Below are 21,060 nucleotides of genomic sequence, written 5' to 3'. Positions count from 1 at the left end.
TGTGTGCTGTTAATTGGAAGGGGAATCCCCATCTATATCTGATTTTATTTTTCTTGTAAAGTCTCCTATAGGGGCTTCAAAGCCCTCCTTAGTGATAATGTTTGCCTTGAAAGGTCCGGGAAGATTGTCGCTGTGTATCCCTCGTGCATTATTGATCTCTTATTTCTCATTGCTGAGAATTTTGCTTCTCTTTCAGTTTGGTAGTGCAACCGGCAAATCACATCTCTGGGCCTTAAGGACTCCTTTTTAATAAAGCCTGGCACTCTATATACTGCATCAGTGAACAATTCGCCCTCAAGTGTTCTGTCCATTATGCTGTTTAGTAGTATGTTTTTTATTACTGGATACAGGGCGGGCGACTCTATCGTCTCTGGTATGCCACGTATCCGTATATTATTCCGCCTACGCCTGTTATCCAGTTCATCCATTTTATATGCCATGTCCTGTATCAAAGATGTTTGGATGTTTGCTTATTAATCACTTGCTGTTGTATATCCAATTTAACTGAGTCAATTTCCCGGCTTTCCTCCAATCCATTTACTCGGGCTCCTATGTCTGAGATGTCAACCTTTAGTAACTTCAATTCCTCTTTATATGTTGTTTCCAATCTAGCAATATATCCCTCCACATCCTCTTTATTCGGAAGTGATCTCAGACATGCTCCCAGGTCCTCCTGCTCTATCCCCTCCTGTTCCAGCAGACGAATAGTCTTACATCTAGCTGCATCCTGAAACTCATCTCTATGTAGCTCTTCTCCCCCTCTTAGAGCTGTCTTGGCTTGAGTATAGGGATACAAAGGAGAGTTTAGCATCATTTTATCCTGCTCACCTTTACTGCCCCGCTCCTGGCCATTCCCAATAATAGGAGAGGCAGGGGAGGCTGGTGCTGAGAGCCTATTGTCCACCCCCCTGCGACATTCTAGAACGAGTGCCTGTAAAGTATGTCCCAATTTTCGTTGAGTTCCGATTCATCTGTCCTGTTTGCAGGGGCTGCTGGGGCTGTTTCTCTTTCCCCTTTCCCTTTCCCCTTTCCCTTTCCCTTCATCCGTGGGGGTTGTAGCGCTGCTGAGTACTGGTCTTTCAGGTAGTACCGGGAATCTTTGGGAAATCCAGGGGTATCCCAATTGGTAGTCAGCAGTAGCTGAAGTAGCTGAAGATCGCGGCAGGGGGAACTGCAATGGATGCGGCTCTATGTAAGAGGACTCCGTCGGCTATGCACCTCTCGAGCGGACTGGGCAGGCCGGAAACTGGGAGCTGAAATCCGGAGTCAAGATTCGGCAGAACAGGCTGGAACGGTCTGGGGAGAGCTGAGGATGGGTCTCGGTCAGTAGCTGTTCCGTAGCGCGCTGAGGCTCGTGCACGAGCGGCACGCTCAGCCTAAGTCATCGGCAAGCCCCACCTTCCACCAGGAGGAAGCTTCAGCTACCGTAGCATAGCAAGAAAGTTGTGTAAAAAAAAAAACCAATTTAAAAACCATTAGGAGCACATATAAAAAAATGTTTTAAAGTCTCGTACCCCCATGTACACACACATACAAATGCAAACACGCGTTGGATGTACCTACGAGTTAAAACGACAATTGCACCACGCATGTTACATATCACCGCGAACAAGTGCGAGCAATAATTCTAGGTCCATCAATCACTGTTAACACTAAACGATGTGTGTATTGAAGCTCTTCACACTGCCAGGAGATGGCGCTGTTGTTATTGCTGACAGCAGAGACGGTTTCAATTTCAATACATCGTGTGTGTGTGTCAATGATGTAACTTTGTAAAGTGTATTGGTTGTGAATTTGAAATGTGTGTTTTCAAGGAGGACCTATATAAAGACTTAGAACAAATCTAAAATCAAGATATAAATACAATGAATTAGGGAATATTTATATAGTAGATGTAAACTCTAACTGCATAATATTATGGGGGGGTCAAAGGATGTAGCAAATCTGTTAGCTGCAGCAACCCTTCGTTTCAGCTGAACTGAAGAGCTGCTGTACGCGCTATTGTCAATAGCACGTACAGCAGCTGAAGGCAGCCGAAGCACACAGCCGAGCCGAAAGCACATACTTAGACTCGGCAAAGCCGAGCAAACAGCCAGAGCGGGGAAAATGGTTCCGCCAAATCCCTGCTTGTGTCAAAAAATAGAATAAAAAAGAAAAAAACGGCGTGTGGTTCCCCTCCCTAATTCATTCTGGTAGGAATGTTAGACCCGGTTCACACCGGGGCGATTCGGCCGCACGGATCCGCCGACATGAATGATCCCATACATTCCATTCATGCGACCGCGTGATCCAAACCGCTCCCTGCACTATTTTTGCCGCGCTGATAAGTGCGGTTTCCATACAGCTTTGAATGGAACCGCGCTGATCAGCGCGGCTTTGGGAGTTTTTAATTGTGTTTCAGCTCTGAAACGCAATAAGAAACTCCCAAAACCTCCCTTTTGAGATCAGCGCGGTAACCGTGCTGATCTGCAACCGCCCTGATGTCCAAAAAAATAAAGCGTGGGGCTTCCCAGCAAATTCTTTCCAGACCCTTTAAATCTGGTATGAATTTTAAGAGGGACCTCAATGCGGAAAAAACGCACAAAATATGGTCTCCCCCTAAAATTCCATACCAAACTAATCCGATTCCTGCACCATGCCAAACAACATGGGAGGGTGCTTTTTGGACAACTGCACCTTGTCCCCATGCCGATGAGGATAAGGGCCTCTTCCCCAAAACTCCCGATAGGGGTGAACAGTAAGGAATGAAGTGCCGAACGTTCTCCTCAGCCGATCCAGATGTTGCATCGGCTGAGGTGAACGGCCTCTTCCCTTTGGTTCAGCGGAACTTGGTGAGGCTGTTCGGCTGAGCCAAAGGGTGGTGATGCGGGCCGAATGCAGCTGATGCACGGCTCAAAATTGCCGTTCAGGGCTGCAGTGAAATTTCAGCTGTGCCCAGCACAGGGGCATAACTAGAAATCACATGGCCCCATAGCAAAATTTTGTAAGGGCCCCCCCCCCCTGCAACCTGACACCACATCTCACCCCCCCAAAAAAATACTAGGAATTACATACACAAATTCTCCTTCTCTCCTGCCATTCCAGATTGTTTGCGGGCAGGGAGTGAATTCCAGATATACTCCCTGCCCGCAAACAATAATGCATGCACAATTTTTTGTGATTGCACCACACTTGAACGCAGGGCATTGTTACCATGCGTTCTGGTGCAGCTGATGACATGAATTGTGCATGCACTATTTTTTGTGGGCAGGGTGTGTCTGAAATTCAAATTACATGAATGGCACTGCCACGCCCCCTCCCACCCCAGAAAGCAAGGAGACTTTGTGTATGCGATTCCTTGCATTCCGGGCAAGGGTGTAAACGAGCCTTTGAGATTACAGAAGTCAGAGGAGCCACTGTGTATATAGAAGACAATTACAGCATGTCCAGGAATAACAGTGTTTTAGGGCTTTTTTTACACAAATTACAGTGCTTTCCAGAGCGGTAGCTACTGGAACACACTATATTGCACACTTAACCCCCCCTGTGTTCTGGGGCGGGAGGGGGTGTGGTGGTGCATTGAAGACAATGACACCGCAGCCACGCCCCCACCCCCATCAGCAGTGTAATCGCCCACACCGGTGTTCTATCAAAGATTGTGACTGGGTTGGATTGTGTGACCGTTCACGTGGTTACACATTTTAACGTAACCAAGCCCAGTTTTTCGGCGTTGAAATATGTGACTAGCAAAAGGCGAAGAACTCCAACGCTTTGTCAGCTGGTCCAGGGCAGAACAGCTGACCGGTCCTGGAATGTCACTTCTATTGGACTTTGTGGAATGTGAGATCGCACTCACAAAGTCTGATAAAAGTGACATTTTAGGACCGATCAGATGTTCCATGGCAGATCGGTTCTCCTACACATACGATCTGCGATGCCATTTTGCCCTGGAACAGCTGAGAAATCGTTGGAATTCTTCCCCTTTTGCCGATCGCATATTCCACCGCCGAAAAAGTGGGCGTGATTACGTTAAAATGTGTGATCGGTCACACATTCCACCGCCGAAAAACTGGGCAGGATTACGTTAAAATGTGTGACCACGTGACCGGTCACATATTCTAACGCAGTCACAAACTTTCATAGATCCCCCCCTCTGTTGAGGGCCCCATAGCGCCCGCATGGGTCGCTATGGCGGTAGTTCCGCCACTGGCCCAGCAGGTTGGCACCATAGCTGTCCTGGATAACCTTTGTTTCCAGCTCACAGGGCTCCTTAAAGGTTTCCAAGGACACCTCTGCTGCTTTACTCACTGTCTCTAGGGGATTTAAAACATTCTGGCTAGTGATCACCCCTGCCACATTCAACCCCACCTTTTGTCCAACTGGCGTAGGTGTACACTCAGAAACATTTTCCTGAGTACACTTTTCAGCAATTTTATCATTAACCCTTGTACCTTTGTCCACAACCAGTGCACTTCTAGGATAATCCACATTGTGAGCCGTCGGCTCTGCAATTACCCTCTCAGTGGTTCTTTAGCATCTCTTGGCAACACATGTACATCCAGCCACCTGGCTTTGCATTTGCTGCTCCAGCCTCAGACCTCAGGCCACTGTCTGTTCCTCCAGTCAGTCTCAGTCTTGTGCTGACCTGCACACTTGTTTTTTTTCAACCTGCAGCACCCTGCTCTGAACTTGATCAGCAACGATACTTTGGTATGTTGTGCTATTCAGATGTTGTTCCAAGGGCCCAGATCATGCCCTGAAAACATGCCCCAAACCATAACACTGCCCCCACCAGCTTGAAGGGTTGTACTCATGCATGTGGGTGCATGCTTTCATGCTGTTCCTGCCAAATTCTCACTCTGCCATGTGTATGATGCAACTGGAAACGTGATTCATCGGACCACATGACTTTTTTCCAATGCTCGACTGTCCAATCCTTGTGTTCCTGTGCGAATTGGAGACGTTTTATCTTGTTAACTGCAGACAGCAAAGGTGTTCGAACAGGCCTTCGGCTTCCATATCCCATACAATCAGAGATCATTTGAGAGGATCCCTGATTAAGATCTGCAGTAATTTGTTCAATAAATTTTTATTGGCATATAAAAAATAGAACAGCAAAGCATGTACATCTTTTACAGGTGGCAGTGCACGTATTACAAACATTGAGTAGTATCAGCACATAGTGTTTAATACAGTAGCACAACATATTGGCTATGGCCATTTTAGCGTGCACTTAATAACATTTGTGATCAAATATTGGTGACCACCACCTGGTGGATGAATGTGCCAGTCTAGCCGAGCATACTGGCTTTAACCAAGGTTTTGGAGAAGTTTTAGCAGGAAGTATAGAAAGAGAGGCAAAAGATTATGGTAGGGAAGGCTGTTGTACAGTCCTAGTAAAGGGGGACAGTTGTAAGAAAGCGAGTAAGGGGAAAGGAGGTAAGATGGGAAGGTAGGGGGTGAGGTTGAGGGAAGTGGAGGACAGTGACGCCCGTGAGTGTTGCTTGGCGTGGAACATGCACTATCGGAGGGTGGATTTCCAGGTCATGTGTCTAGCAAAGTTCTATCAAAGTTCGGTGGGAAGAAATTAGCAACCCATGGTTCCCATACCCTATTGAATTTGGAGAGGCTGTCGAGTAGTTTTGCAGTCAGCTTCTCGTTGATCATAGTCCAGTGGATCCTGTTTTTAACAGCTGCGATACTCAGGGTGTTTGAGAGCCAGGCGTGGGCTATAACCTGTTTTGCCGCCGTGAGGATATGGGTGAGGAGTCGGAATTCGTTTTTAGATATGTCAGGTGGCCTAACATTCAGCAAAGCTTCCCCCAGGGTCAGATGTATGCTTCGTTAGGTGAGGGTACCAAGTATCGTGTTCAGATCTGCAGTAATTTGATGCACTGTTGCCCTTCTGTTGTCTTGTACCAGTCTTGCCACTCTCCGTTCTGCCCTAACATTGACTAGTCGCTGACGGCCGCAATTCGCACGTTCAGACCCAGATTTTCGGCTGACAGTCCAGTCTTTAAACACTTTAACAACAGCTGCTCTTGAACATTTAACGAATTCTGCTGTTTTGCTGATACGTTCAAAGGCTGTTAAATCGCGTTGTTGACCCATATCTTCAGAAAAAAATCACTTCTACTGTCGTGGCCCTTGCCCTCTAGCAACTTCAGCGCGAAATTATAGCTAATTTTCCTACAAACGTCAGGTGGCCCTAATAATCTGGCCACTCAGTGTATATATATACATATATATTGATAAAATGTAATAGTTCTGCCCTAAGTTCATCTTTAATTAAAAAGGGTAATTCTACGCTCGTACTACCCAGAAAAATGGAAACAGGAAAGTAAAAGTATTTAAAAAAAAAAAAAACCCACTTGAGAATTCTGCAGGGAGAAGTCTTACAAAACATTTACAATCTCTGTTGTGTCGTTTGTATTTTCTCACTAGAACTTACCTATGACTCATGCTCTGTTCTGCCAGGATATTTCCTGCAGCAGAACGAAATTTTGAAAAACTTTCATAAGAAAAGCAAAAATAAAGTACAAATGCACACAGGCCAGCCTCAGATAATAGGTAGATATTAGGCGCCTAGTGGCCAGATCATGGGGCAGCCTCTACATTTCTAACAAAGCTTTATCTCTTCTGTATATCATCACAATCTGTTCCTGGCTGCCTAGTAGATTATTATTATTATTATTATTATTATTATTATACAGGATTTATATAGCGCCAATAGTTTGCACAGCGCTTTACAATATAAGGAAGACATTACAGTCACAATACAATTTAAGACAAGATGGTAAGGAGGGCCCTGCCCGTGAGGGCTTACAATCTAAAAGTAGATAGTAATAAGGAATGTATTACAGCCAGCAGAGCCTCAGTAGTCTATAGTCAGTAGTCCTGTGTCACCACCTTCTTTGGTGTTGTTCTCGTAGGCTCCTGTGTCACCACCTTCTTTGGTGTTGTTCTCATAGGCTCCTGTGTCACCACCTTCTTTGGTGGTGTTCTCATAGGCTCCTCTGTCACCACCACCTTTGGTGTTTTTCTCATAGACTCCTGTGTCACCACCTGCTTTGGTGGACTTCCCAAAGGCTCCCATGTCATCACCTGCTGTTATTGACAGTTCCTATAGGCTCCTGTGCCACTACCTGCCGTGGGTGGGGTAGATTAGAGAGGTTCACAGACTGCAGCTGCTATGTTACCATCTGCTACCCATGTGACTGAGGTAGTGGCTATAAGGGTTTTTCTCTTATATCCCGATTTCTCTTGTATCGGGAACTAGTCTTGCAGTGTGCAGGAGAGGTGCATGGAACAATTCCATAAAGTTGAACATACACATATATATAAGTAACTATATAGTAAAATAGTTGTTTATGTAGGCCTTCAATTACATAGTTTTAGTAAATCTATAGGAGATTGTGCAGATTTTGAACATTCAAACTATAACATGTATGGCCAGCTTTACAACTGAACAAAGGTACTGTGATTTCTCAGAGCATAGACTGTACATGCAAATATCACTATCCATTCCATGTATTCTTGGCACTTCTTATTGCCTACAATCTGCTCAATTCAAAATCTTTAACACCAGGACAATGATCTTTATTTTACCCATGTGACTGTAATTCATGAACCTCATTGGAAAAAAAGATCTTTACCCTTGAGTTTTTAACTTTGAGCTTTACTTTTTTTTTGAGTTTACTGTATATCGTTGAAAACTTTTTATTAATCACAAGTCATTATGTTATGGCACAAAGTTATTTTATTGTCACCAAAGATATCTCTGTTTTCTGCTACCTTTAATGGAGACCTTTAAAGTATCTCCTGCTACAAACCTGTGGCATTTCAAACAGCAAAAGTTCACTGTCACAGGCAATTCCTATCCTACTGCACAGGCAATTCTTCAACGACATTCCAACCTACGGCCCCTTTCACATAGGCTTTCCAATCAGGTCCGCCTGTCCAGTTTTTCAGGTGGACCTGATCAAAAGCCTGATGTCAGTTTATGGGAAGTCAGCCAGATCTAAATGGATGGGCGTCCGTTTACATCTGGTTACCACCAACTCCGGCCAGGTCCGGAAGAACAAATGGATTAGAGATCCGTTCCACTGGATAAGGTGTAAGCGGATGTAAACAGATGCCTGTCCGTTTATGTCCGGCTGCCCGTACAATAACATGGGTCCGGTAATGTCAGGTTTTTCCCCCCCCCTCCATCGCAAGATGAAGGCAAAAGATTGCATGGACGTGGATGTCACAACAGTGACATCCGTTCTGATCAGGTGGGGGATCTGTGCACGGATCCCTTCCTGATCGGACCATGTGAAAAAAGCCATAAGGGAATCTATATTGACACCAGTGCTTTCCTCCCCATTCTAAAAATGCTATTGCTCCGGCTGCCCAACTAATCCAAAGTCTTCAGTACTTTGAGTCACTGTCTCAGAATAAGTATACTTTTAGCAGTTATGTTTTTTTCTGATCTGCTTCCTTGTTCCAAATTAGCGAACCACAACGTATTGCAGCCAGAGACATCCACGCGGCTGGCATTTTCAGAAGTCAACAAGCCTCTGTATTTCTTTCACTACAGGTTTTCTTTAACCAAGATTCTTCTTTCTCTTTCACTGCTAGGAATTGTGGACTCCAAAGTCCAACACAGTGGTACACAATTCCTACACAAGTGTTCTACAAGTTCTACACACTGGACACGTAGAAGGGAGCATGACTTATCACATGGGTACCAAAGATCTGTGATAGTCTTATTCATTTTTAAAAATGATTTCCGTAATGCAGAAGTTATGTAAATGAAGGGGAATCTGCAGTGAAATATGCTGGAAATTTGTAGTGAACTGTGCTGGAAATAGTACTCATACGTAGTCAGCTGCAGTTCTTTGTCAAAATTGTTTCACAACTAATATTTTCTGAGCTCTTTTCCTCAGTAAAACAGCTCTGACCCAAGTTATAATTGTTTGTTTGCCACAGCCTGCACGCACTTCCTTGTCACATGTACTTTCATCTCAGAGATCTGAACCAGGGAGCCTCCTCCTTTTCACTTTTGTTTTGCAAGTTTTCTTGGGTTTCCCCTCATGTTCTGAACTCAATGTACCTATATTTATTTATTTATTTATGTCTTTCCTCTTCTTAGAAATGGTAAAGATATTGAGCACAGAGGTCATGAATGTCAAAATTTGTTCTTAAGTGGCAAAATGATTTGAGTCACATTTCAAAAGTACAAGTGTATTCTCAGCTTAGTAAAATATTGTTGGTAGCAGCAGCAGGAATCCTACAGCAAGACTATGATTTTGTTATATGTTGCCAAAAATTGGTTTATGGGCGATGTATCAAAGTGGAGGAAGTGTAAACTGTTTGCATAGCAACCTATGGTGAGCAACCTATTATATTACAGATGTGTTCTGCACATGTACTACACACAAAAAAGCATCTAACATGGACAATGTGTACAGGACAGAGTGTCAGCCAGACACTGAAGGGTCTCTAGATATAGTGCGGGCTGATTAAGAAAAAACAGAGACATGCTTGTATATTTACACCCCTTGGTTCTCGTGTAGTTCAATCCAGAGATTACCATCCCTGCTCGCATTTCTCCTGTTGCTGGCTACCTAGCGAGAGTGTTTGTCACCATCCTGTTGGTGTGACCTGACAGTCCATTGGGAGCTATCCTGGAGATATGCTCTGATCAAGTTATTATATTGGAACGTTATCCTATTTTATTCATTAGAAGTTGTTTTTTATCTGCACGTTCTGGTGCGCTCTGTTTTGTGTTTCTATTTTTGCATGTTTATATGGCCTCTGGCTATATACAGAGCTTGCAAGGATCAGCAGATTCCATTTGGTGCCACTGAAGCGCAGTACATTTCAAGAACGCCCTAAAAACCTTTATCCAACTTGCTCCTTGAATAGAATCCCAGACGTATTAAGCAGGTTCTTTTTGTGAATAGCACATCCACATTACAATGTGCACATTTATGGTTAGTATTTCGTTACCCAGATAAGAAACGAGAAAACAATTCTATCCTGCCCCTGCTTTTACGTGTCACTACAGTTGAAAACTAATGTCAGTTAGACCTCATTAACCATTCGAAAATTGAATGAACGTTCCCAAAACAAAGAATTTCACTTGAATTTCTATCGGTGTATGGGCAGCTTAACCCTACTATTCTCATTGTTAAAATAATCCACAGGTGTACAGAAGAGGGAAACAAAATGGGAGTTAGTCATTTTTACATTTGACATTTGGAGTCTTGGCGCTGCCCTGGGCAGTGTCTCATGGGTGCTTTCTGCTAAATGCAGCCTTGCCTTTTAACCAATAATAGTTGTATAGAGATCAGGGCTGCCCAAGAGCTGTTATATAAGCAATATACTGTATAGCAAAGCAGAAGAAGTATTTTTTTATTCTTGTAAGCTCTTTTATTGTTAGGAATTATATTGCCGACGCTGTACAGTATGTCCTTGATTCTTAACTATTATTGCTATTTAGCAGTGTTGTTAGACGTTTATCCTGGTTGTTAGGCAGCTGGGGGAATTATAGAAAATGAAATATTGGTCTAGTTCCTTATCCAGCCCCACCCTGCCATAGTGAGTGCTTGTCTCTGAGTGCAAACAATGGGGAATCCCCGCACTCACCCTTGTATATAGAGAGACGTCAATTATCTCTCCTATTGCTGCATAGCTGCATACAATTGTATGTTTAATAACCTTTATGGTTAGTGCTCTGTCAAAATATATTCACATTGTTTGAATCCCTCTTATCGTTTTTCCTTGTAAGCAAATGTGCAATACAGAAAAGGTTAGGACATATAACTTTTTCTGAAAAGAAAAGGCTTAAAGGAGAACTATGGGGTAAGTGTTTTTCCCCATAGTTCTCCTCAGTGTCACAGGAGGACATAAACTACTACAGCTCGCAGTATACTGAAACCACCGCAGCCGGGACGGATACCGACATTACTGTCGAGATCCACCCAGCTGCGTGATTGACAGCTGGCTCTGCCTTTCTAGAGGCAGAGCCAGCTGTACCCGCCCCTCCCCCATTCGTTCCTCCAGTCAGCGCTAGAGGATCGGAGCCGGTGAATCCCTGCAGGGAGCCGTGAGTGACAGTCACGGATCTCTGCAGGGACAGGATCGAGAAGTGAGCGAGGGACAGTATGTGTTCGCTCACTTCCCGATCTATTGATCCGACGTGTGACAGTTTCATTGTCGCACGTCGGCTCGAACTATAAGGTTGAGTGAAAATCACTCACCTCATAGTTCTCCTTTTAGGTTCTTTTCTTAATATAAATTGGGGTACAGACATGCTCTTTGGATATGTGCATTTATGGTCCATTATGTTTGCCATGTGGTGATCGGATTGCCCCTGATCCCCTGGCAGAGCTGACCACACATTACAATCTGATCATATAATCTCTTTTAGATTGTATAAATGTAAGTCCTCTCTGAACAACCCATTTAGGTAATATCCAGTCAAGTAGGCCCTGAAACTTGTTTATAGTTGTAGGTAAATCTATAGGAGATTGTACAAATAGATTTGTGTGACTGACTTTAGAATGCATGCATGCATGCAATCAGAAACTTACAATCCACCAAAGAAACTATATTGGTGTACTCAAGCATATGTTGAGTGTTTTCAGGCAGGGGTGGACAAATTAATAGGGAATTCAGGAGCCAGTCTGTCCAATCCAGTGGAAAATTAGATACATTGTGGATGCTTTTTGAGGATTTAAAACCAGCCATGTGACTTTCAATACATACCGGTAAATTAGTGATGGAGAATAATCTGGGTGACCTTGTAGACCATGGGTAGCCAAACTCCGGCCCTCCAGCTGTGGTGCAACTACAATTCCCATGAGACATTGCAAGATTCTGACAGCCACAGATATGGCTCGCAGAGGCCAAGGCATCATGGGATTTGTAGTTTCACCACAGCTGGAGGGCCGGAGTTTGGCTACCCCTGTTGTAGACCATAGACCATAAAAGCATGAAACATAAATCTGCAGCTCATACCAACCAAGGTACTTTCTTGAACTAATAGAGACATATTCTCAAGAGATGGGCATCGTACTTTCCCCTTTTCAAAGCATTAGTAGGCCCTTGTCCTAAATATGTGGTTTAATTTTTGGCAACAGTTAAAAAATAAAGGATAATCTTGAACATAGATCAGTGCAGAGAAGGCCAGCTAAAGGAACACAGTGGAAATCTGTTTGGTTTAATGCCTCCATAAATGACTTGAGGACATCCCGCACCACGTGATGAAAATGGGATTAACCTTGGAATTCGGAAAAGATGTTTTATTGTAAGAGATGCGAAAATGTGGAAAGAATCTTTCATAAAAACTGTTTCCACCAGATATAGTAGATTGCTCCAAAAAAGTATTAACATGCCTAAAAGCACAAAATCTAATCCGCTATAATTAGTTGAATAATCTTCCAGGGTTTTAACTTATGGCCTTTAGGGTTAAGAAAGGTTTTTTTCCTTGTTAAAAAAATGGGCCATTCTTTATATGGGGTTTTTGTCTTCTTGTGGATCAACAAGGGGTAGAGGTTCTGAAGTTGTTATTTTGATTGTTTTCCTGCCACTGATTTTAGGTGCCACTTGACTTTTAAAATGGTATGGTATTTTTTCATTTTTAATGGTTATATTTTGAATCTTCTAATGGTAAATTGAAGGTGCTTTTCAGGGTATTTTTATGCCCCAAGCTATATTTGTCACAACAAGGACATTGCAATCTGTTCTCTTACTAAATAGTCTGAATCTTTCAGGAGAGGTCAGATGTGTTCGTGTTTAAGCTTAACCTGTCTCACTTGTTAGCTAAAAAATGTTTACTAGACTTGTGCATATTTCTTATATTACTATACATCGATCAACCATAACATTATGACCAGCCACCTAACATTGGGTAGGTCCCCCTTTTGCTGCCAAAACAGCCCTGACCCATCGAGGCACGGACTCCAATAGACCTCTGAAGATATGCTGAGTTATCTGGCACCAAGCTGTCAGCAGCAGATCCTTTAAGTCATGTAAGTTGTGAGGTGGGGCCTCCATGGATCGGACTTGTTTTTCCAGCACATTCCACAGATGATTGGATTGAGATCTACAATATGTTTGAGGTGTTGGAATTGGGAGGCCAAGTCAACAGCTCAAACTTATTGTTGTGTTCCTCAAACCATTTTTGCAGTGTAGCACGGCATACTGTTGAAAGAGGCCACTGCCGTCAGAGAATACCGTTTCCATGAAGGAGTGTACTTAATCAGCAACAATGTTTAGGTAGGTTTTATGTGTCAAAAAGCCCAAAGCATCACACTGCCTCCACCAGCTAGCTTTCTTCCACCGTGATGCACTGTGTGTTCAGACACCTTTTTATCATAGCCAGCCTAAACATTTTCAGCAATTTGAGCTACAGTAGCTCTTCTATTAGATCCGACTACATGGGCCAGACTTCACTCCCCACGTGCATCAGTGACCCTTGGCTGTCCATGATCCTGTCACCGGTTCACTGGTTTTCCTTCCTGGGACCACTTTTGGTAGGTTCTTATTACAGTTTTGGAGTTGATCTTACCCATTCATCTAGCCATCACAATTTGGCACTTGTCAAAGTTGCTGAAATACTTACACTTGCCAGTTTTTCTGCTTCCAACACATCAACTTTAGGGAGGGACAAAATGTTCACTTGCTGCCTAGTACATCCCACCCACTTCCAGGTGCCATTGTAATGAGATAACAAATGTTATTCCCTTCACCTCTCAGTGGTCATAATGTTATGGCTGATTGGTGCAGTTCGTCATTTATTCATAAATTACATTTTTAGATTGTAAGCCCTCAGGCGCAGGGCCCTCCTTACCATATTGTCTTGAATTGTATTGTGATTGTAATGTCCTCCTCATATTGTAAAGCGCTGTGCAAACTGTTGGCTCTATATAAATCCTATGTAATAATAACTACACTTTGAGACCAAGAACCTGACTCAGGCAGTGTTTAATTAGGTCTCTCGCTGCTGAAAAAAACTGAAAGTTACTCTCTCCAAGTTCAAGCCCCTCCAAGCTCTAACCTGAATGAAACACATAATTCTAACATGCTACCTACACCCAGTACTTAACACTTAGCCTTCCCTTAGCACTTAAAGAGACCCTGCCACCAGCCCACTAATTTCAATGACAGTCTTTCCATAAATGTATATGTGCATTTCACATATTTTATGCATGTTATTTATTTGTAAAAGCCTCCCTTGTTTAGACATCCAAAAGCCCTGAGACTGTGGCTGAACGCTGCTTATTTGATGCAATGTCAGCAGCCCCAGCAGATTTAGAGCTGCCACTCAAGTAGCACTCTATAGTATTCCCCTTTGCTCCTCCACCAGCAGCTACATAAAATGTTGTGTAGGGGAGAGGAAGGGGCAGAGGAGCCGGGCCAGCACAGAAAGTGTGAAAAACACTCCCAGAAGAGTACCTTCAAGGAGAGAGGGACTGTGATAGTTTATCTTATTTTACTCATATTTACTTGCATCTCCCGGAGTATATACACAATGCTTTATGATCGTAACCAATGCACAGATATACTGACTTTGTCACTCAAACCTATTTGAAATATATTTATCAATAGCCACAAAGGATATTATTCTGTTTTATGTGAAAAAACGGCGTGTACAAAAATAGCAAAAGGGTTACCATACACAGAATAGATGCTGGGCACCAAGTGACCAGTGGAAGAGGAATCATTGGGGAGTAAATTCCCTTTATCAAGGTCAATCCCGCCTCCACTCACCCACCTATAAAAAACTACAGGAGGGGCGGATATAAGGCCAGTCACCCTGCACAAGGAGAGAGAGCAGCAGTGAGTGGTCCTTATTACAGGAAGCTCCTGCGCACTGGATTACTGCACAGATCTGGAAGAAATACACAAAGCACACCAAGATTAAAGGAAGAATACACGTCTCTTGTATGTAGACATTGTTTGCTTATATCAGAGTTCAGCTTTAAGATAATTCCACTCCAAATTATACATGTCCGTAGCTTACATTGAATAACCAATTTGTGTTATACATCGACACTTCCTTGGCACTAAAAATATAAATATTTTTTGTAAACATTAACTATTAGCAGTTCCTTTTATTATCCTTTTGCATTTTCTGCACTGGGGAAAGTGGGAATTGGATTAAAAAAAACACTGTTGCCTAGGGCTGATATTGGAGTCTGTTCACTTACATAGCGCTCACATCCACTTGATCTAAAATACAAATTGTGCATCGGTCCTCACCTCATACATGATCCAGCTATAATCTGCATGCCTGTGTCATATAACATATTGTTGTAAATTATGATTGAAGTAGATATATTAGGGGTGTATTTCGGGTGTATGCTTAAGTAAATAACAATAACAAAATCTTATCCTAAATGCACCTCTAACACCCTGCCAGCCCTTCCCTCATCATAATCTGCCATAATAGCTTCCATATACCTCTCCTGCACATACGGCTTCTGTCCTATCCTTTGCAATTATCTCCTGTACGCACTGGCCCACTGTCATACCCCCAACACGCCTTTCATACTACCTGCCATCTATCCATCTATTCATACTACCTACATTTTGCCTGCTGTCATACTGTTCCTCTCTTACATGTACTATCCACTACCTCCCCTATTCTCTCCTGCACATACTGGTTGCCTTCATGCTCTCTAAACTCTTCTCTTGCACATTTTGCAGTGTCCATTTAAATAGAAGGTCTGCTTTAATAAAGGTGCAACGCTTAAGCACCTTGGTCAAGATGTTTTTACAAAAGAAAAAAATGACCATTGCAGAAGTGCATTCTTGTGGGAATTCTCAGCACCCAGCTTTCCCATGAGGTAGGGATATGGCAATGAGGAGGCACTGTGATGCCTCCACAATTCATCTGCCCAGGTAAGTTTTTTTTTTTTTTCTTTTTTTAGACATCTTTTTTGACAGGAGGGATAAATGATGGAGTCTGGATTTACAGTTTTATGTTTGATGGCACAGAAATAACTCCCTTAAATTAACTTTTTTTTTCTGATTTTAGGAGTTGCAGGCATTTCTTCAATTTGTGAATTCCCGGCCCCCATACGATATTGTGGTGGATGGGCTGAATGTCGCATACAATTCCAAAAAAGGAATTTTCTCCCAGACCGTGAGTAATGACTAACTGTGAATGTGCACACTGATAACTGATGTGAATGTAAAGCGCTGTGTAAATTGTTGCCGCTATATAAATTCCTCAAAAAATGGTTATAACTAGGGATGCACCGTCCGCGAAACACATTGGCCGAAAATGGCACTTTTGGCAAAATGCCAAAAGTGCCATCTTTCGGCAGAAACTGTGGTGCATCCCTGGTTTCTCTCCTCCCACTGGGCGCTACTCTGTGTCCCCTCTGACACAGCGCAGTGTCCAGTGGGGAGTAGGGAAACTGTCACAGGAGGCCAACCGGTGCGGGGGAGGAGAGTGTTGTGAACACGCGGCGTGTCACAGTAGGCTGAGCGGGGGTGGTGCGGGAGGAGAGCCCAGCCTCCTGTGACATGCGGGGTGACAGATTAGGAGAGTGAAGTGGTAGCGGAGACAGCTGTTAGTGCTGTCACAGGAGGCTGAGTTCTTCTCCCGTGTTCTCCTCCCTTCTCCTGTGGCAGATCAGGGGAGTGGCGGTGTGGGGGCAGAGACAACTGTCACAGGATGCCGGGCTGTTTAGACCCCTAATATTTCTCCGAAGCCCCAACAGTGTAGTAAAAAAAAAATTTAATAAAACAAATAATTAAAATTAAATATTTGAAAAGGTTAGAAAACAATGTTGTTTTCCGTTTCGGCCTGACATTTTTTACATTTTCGGTTTTGAACATTTCATTTCAGTGCACCTCTAGTTATAACCATAGTGATCAGTCACCGTCAGATGTTTCTTTGTGTAAACTTACACATTATAGAGTATTTATTTGTCATTCATACACATAAATACAAAAATAAAAATTCCACTTAAGGCCCTCTGCACACCTTGTGGTCATATGCATGAAGACACATCATGTTATTGTTCAATGTATTAGAGCAGCCGATTGATTTGAAAGGCATATCAAAGCTCCACAATGGACCAGAAGTCACACCTGAGCCATATTTGCTGATGCAGCGCACACAACGTAAGGTGGGGTAGAATGGTACTGCTGTTGTGGTGTGGAGAACCTCGTGTGCATCAAGTGTCTGCTTGTATAGTGCGTTAGGGTGCCATACTGCACTGACATATGTGTCTTATGTGTGTTAAAACATATGGTACTTTGAGCGTTAACATACCATGTTACCACAACACATACTGTATGTGAAGCCAGCCTGAAAGTATTATTGTCAAGAGTAAAATATATAGGCTGCCATTGCTATGCTACTGAAAATGCTGGCTTCCTTGTCGTCTAGCACAGCGGTCGCCAACTGGTGGTCCGCGAGAACATTTTGGTGGTCCCTGGGCCCCTCTGATGCCGTGCAGGCTGGGCCTTCATTAAAGTGGCACAGAGGCTCCGGGGCTGCCTCTTATATATATATATATTTTTTAAATTCATATTAGTGGTCCGCGGGATTTAAAATGATGCATTTAGTGGTCCATGAGGTCCGAAAGGTTGGCGACCGCTGCTCTAGCAAGATGGCCAGCTGTTCCTCTACCAAGATGACCACCTCCATACAGATACACAATACAAGGTATGGTAAGTCAATAATGGGGAAGGATGAACTGCAAGGAGACCATACACAAAACTGGTGACTAATCCTTTGCCCTTCGCTTGCTTTTTTTTTGAGGACTCCTCCCATAGCTTAGATTAGGGGCAGGCAAACTTCGGCTCTCCAGTTGTCATGAAACTACAAGTTCCATGAGGCTTTGCAAGACCCTGACAGCCAATTCTCTTGCAAAGATCACCTGGAGAAGTTTTCTTCTGTCGACAAAACTGTTTCACTGTAACCTGTATTTTCCAAACTTGTGAAATGGTAGAACTTCTAACATCCTTATTACTCAGTACAACTGACTATGCATTCCACTGCGTTTATACTGCATAGCTGACACATTATGCCACAAGGAGATCTGAATCCATGATTTATTGTTATGAAAAACTTCCAGTCGCTCTGGCAACAGGCAGTGGTTCTGCAGCATTCTATCCTTTGTGTGTCAAGTCCGTGTCTCTTTACATGAACTAAGCGTTTCTTGCCACAGACGTCAGTACTTGGATAATACCTGTACAGGAGAGGTGAGCCGTGCTCACAAGGCAGTGACGTTGGATTGGTGAAGGAAATCCCTGCACGCAATCATTTAATCGCGGTTTCACCATTATGCAAGCTGTATCATTACATTAGAGTCATCTGTAGATGTTTATTTTCAGGGATTGTTGTATCACTGCTAAAACAAATATAAAATGATGCACTAAGGACATGATGTGTATAGTTCATCCAGGCAACGGCAGTGTTTGGGATTTTCTTTGTTGTTATATTCATTATTATTCCATGTGAAATCTGTATATCCATCCAGCAAGAAAGAAGATAATTAGGCTCCATTTACACCTAACCGAGACCTATTATGTGCCTTTTACGCACATTTTTCTGTTAGCGGTTTTTATGCCCGTATGTTAAGTTGCGCATTTTTATGAGCAGATTATGGCACATTCATGTAAATGGGCAAAAACGTGCAAAAATAATTGCAAGGTGCGTTTTCTATTGAGTCTATGGGGACAAAACGCGCTGAAATCTGCTTAAGGCCCCTTCACACCTAAGCTGTTTGTTGCACGTAAATCAGTGCGACAAACAGCTCAACATTAGGAATCCCATTCATGTCTATGACCCCAGTGCACATGTCAGCGTTTTGTCGCAAGCAGAAATACGCCTGTACATATACATGCGCTACTTTGGGGCTGATTTCAGTACGTTTTGTCCCATAGACTCAATAGGAAACGCTTGAAAAACGTGTGTTGCGATTATTTGCGTGCGTATTACGCATTGGCATGACTGTACCAAAATCTGCTCACAAAAATGCCGGACTTAACATACGCGTAAAAAAAGACGTGCGTAAAATGCGCTGAATAGGTGTCGCTTAGGTGTGAATTGAGCCTAAAAGTAGCTCATGCAGGGACGTCCCAAGGCTGGGTGATACCCGGAGCAGTAACCAAGTGTCACCCCGCCGAGACGTCACTGCGAATGCGCGTGATGTCATCGCACACTCGCGGCAGTATTCTGATACCTGCCGCCGGCCATCTTGGTGATGGACGCCAGCAGAGAGAGGAGGGGACAGTCACCCGGCGGAATAAGGTATGCCGCCGGGTCCTCTCCTGATACTGTCGGGCGTTCAGTCCATGACCGAGCGCCCGACTTTTCAGAGGGGGGTGACACCAAAATGACTGTGAGTCATTTTGGTGTCACCCCTCCAATGGTGTCACCCGGGTGCGGGCCACACCCCCCTTGTGACACCACTGAGCTCATCTACTATTTTGAGAGATGGGCGTATTTCTGCTTGCGACAAAACTCACAGGTGTGAATGGGGGCGATAGGAATCAATGGGATACCTTGGGTGGAGCGCTTTGTCGCGCTTAGCCTGGAGCGACAATATGCCTAGGTGTGAAAGGAGCCTTAGGGGTTTCAAACCGGAGGAGTGCGAGTAGTTGGAAAATAATGTCAAATAAAGGGGTTGGCGTGTGTCATTAATCGCATGGCAGTAGCTTTAAAGCTAAACTCCGGGATTACACAAAAAACATCCTTGCAGTGAACCCCCATCCCAGACTGCAAGGGTTAAATGCCCATTTAGTCTAGGGGTAGAGGGGTAATATTCATCTTATTCCTTCGCTTTGGTGCTCTCATCTCCAATGCTCTGGGTTGTTGCCACGTACGGGTTGTCACGTACAATGTGGGGATATGGGACCTGCATTGTACTTGATGATGTCAGTTTGCGACCATCAGCTATAGCAACTTAGAGGAGAGGCTTCGGGGGACTGGTCACACAGTGGAGGCAGTGTACACAGTTGAAGTTCACATATATGCAATGTCTTATCTGCCAAAGGATTTCTAATTTTTCCCGAGCCTTTTTTTTTTTACCCTTAAACGTCTACCAGACAACATAGTCAGGTGGTGCATTGGGGTACCATTCATTTAGGGGGGTAACATACCCACATTGCAGTGCACCACAATGCACGTGTTGTGCATTGTGGCGTGCTGTGTTTAAAAAAAGGGTCATGTCCATTTCTTTCATTTAAGGTGCCCTGCCAACAAAATTCTTCCCATAAGATATGTGCATTTGAATGGGGGGAACAATCAAATGGTCTAAGACAATGTTCTATTCTGTACTAAATAGTAAAGATATGCTCGTTCATAGTGTGAATCAGGAAGATACCACTTTATGGCCACTAGATGGCGCAGATGATCATGGGAAATAATTCCATATTAGTACCAATTGATACAATGTAAAAATTCTAGAGACTAATAAATGTAAACATTGCTACTATGGGATCACTATAATAATATCTATTTGCTATTTCCTTCCCTGTTTTTTTTGTCCTCTACTCCTACCCAGGGGCGTATCTGTCGCGAGGCAAACAAGGCGTTTGCCTCGGGCAGCAGATTCTAGTGGGATGGCAAAAATGCCGCCCCCAAAACATTTAGGCATCCGGGCTGCACAGAAACCGGCAGCCGGGCTGCACAGAAACTGGCTGCCTAATGTTAATGTTAATGGGAAGGAAGCGGCGGGCGAGCAGGATGAGACGCAGGATGGATCGGCAGGAGGCAGGGGGTGGAGATAGAGGAGATGGTGGCGGAGATGGAAGAGGCAGTGTGAAGACTGAGGAGACGGAGCGGCAGGAGTCAGTGGGCGAAGACAGGGGAGATGGGGCGGAGATGGAAGAGGCGGGGCCGAAGACTACAACGGCGGAAGGCAAGAGCAGAGACCGCGATGGAGGAGGCGGGATGCGTCGTCGATGCTCGGGCTGGGTTTACCGTGCCAGGTAGGAGGACAACTGTGCTGGCAGGGCCCAGCATAGGTTCTACACAGCCCACCACTCGCAGGTGGGCTGTGCAATACCTTTTGGTGGGCTTTGCAGGATCCGTATGGGGCTCTCAGGGGGTCTCTGCATGAT

At 43.9% G+C, this 21,060-nt stretch overlaps 1 protein-coding gene across 1 annotated transcript in view; it reads left to right on the top strand.

The window, feature by feature from the left end:
• KIAA0391 (KIAA0391 ortholog) overlaps positions 1-21,060 on the top strand; it is a 72,228-nt gene that overhangs the window by 23,916 nt on the left and 27,252 nt on the right. Inside the window, exon 4 of the mRNA XM_018567040.1 lies at positions 16,013-16,120. Coding sequence (XP_018422542.1) covers positions 16,013-16,120 — 108 coding nt within the window. The remainder of the gene's footprint in view (positions 1-16,012; positions 16,121-21,060) is intronic.

This window comes from Nanorana parkeri, unplaced genomic scaffold (genome assembly GCF_000935625.1).
Source record: "Nanorana parkeri isolate BGI_ZX_2015 unplaced genomic scaffold, ASM93562v1 scaffold1002, whole genome shotgun sequence".
NCBI classification, from domain to species: Eukaryota; Metazoa; Chordata; class Amphibia; order Anura; family Dicroglossidae; genus Nanorana; species Nanorana parkeri.
Note: the sequence above shows the minus strand (reverse complement) of the source record. Positions and strands in the feature narration are given on the sequence as shown.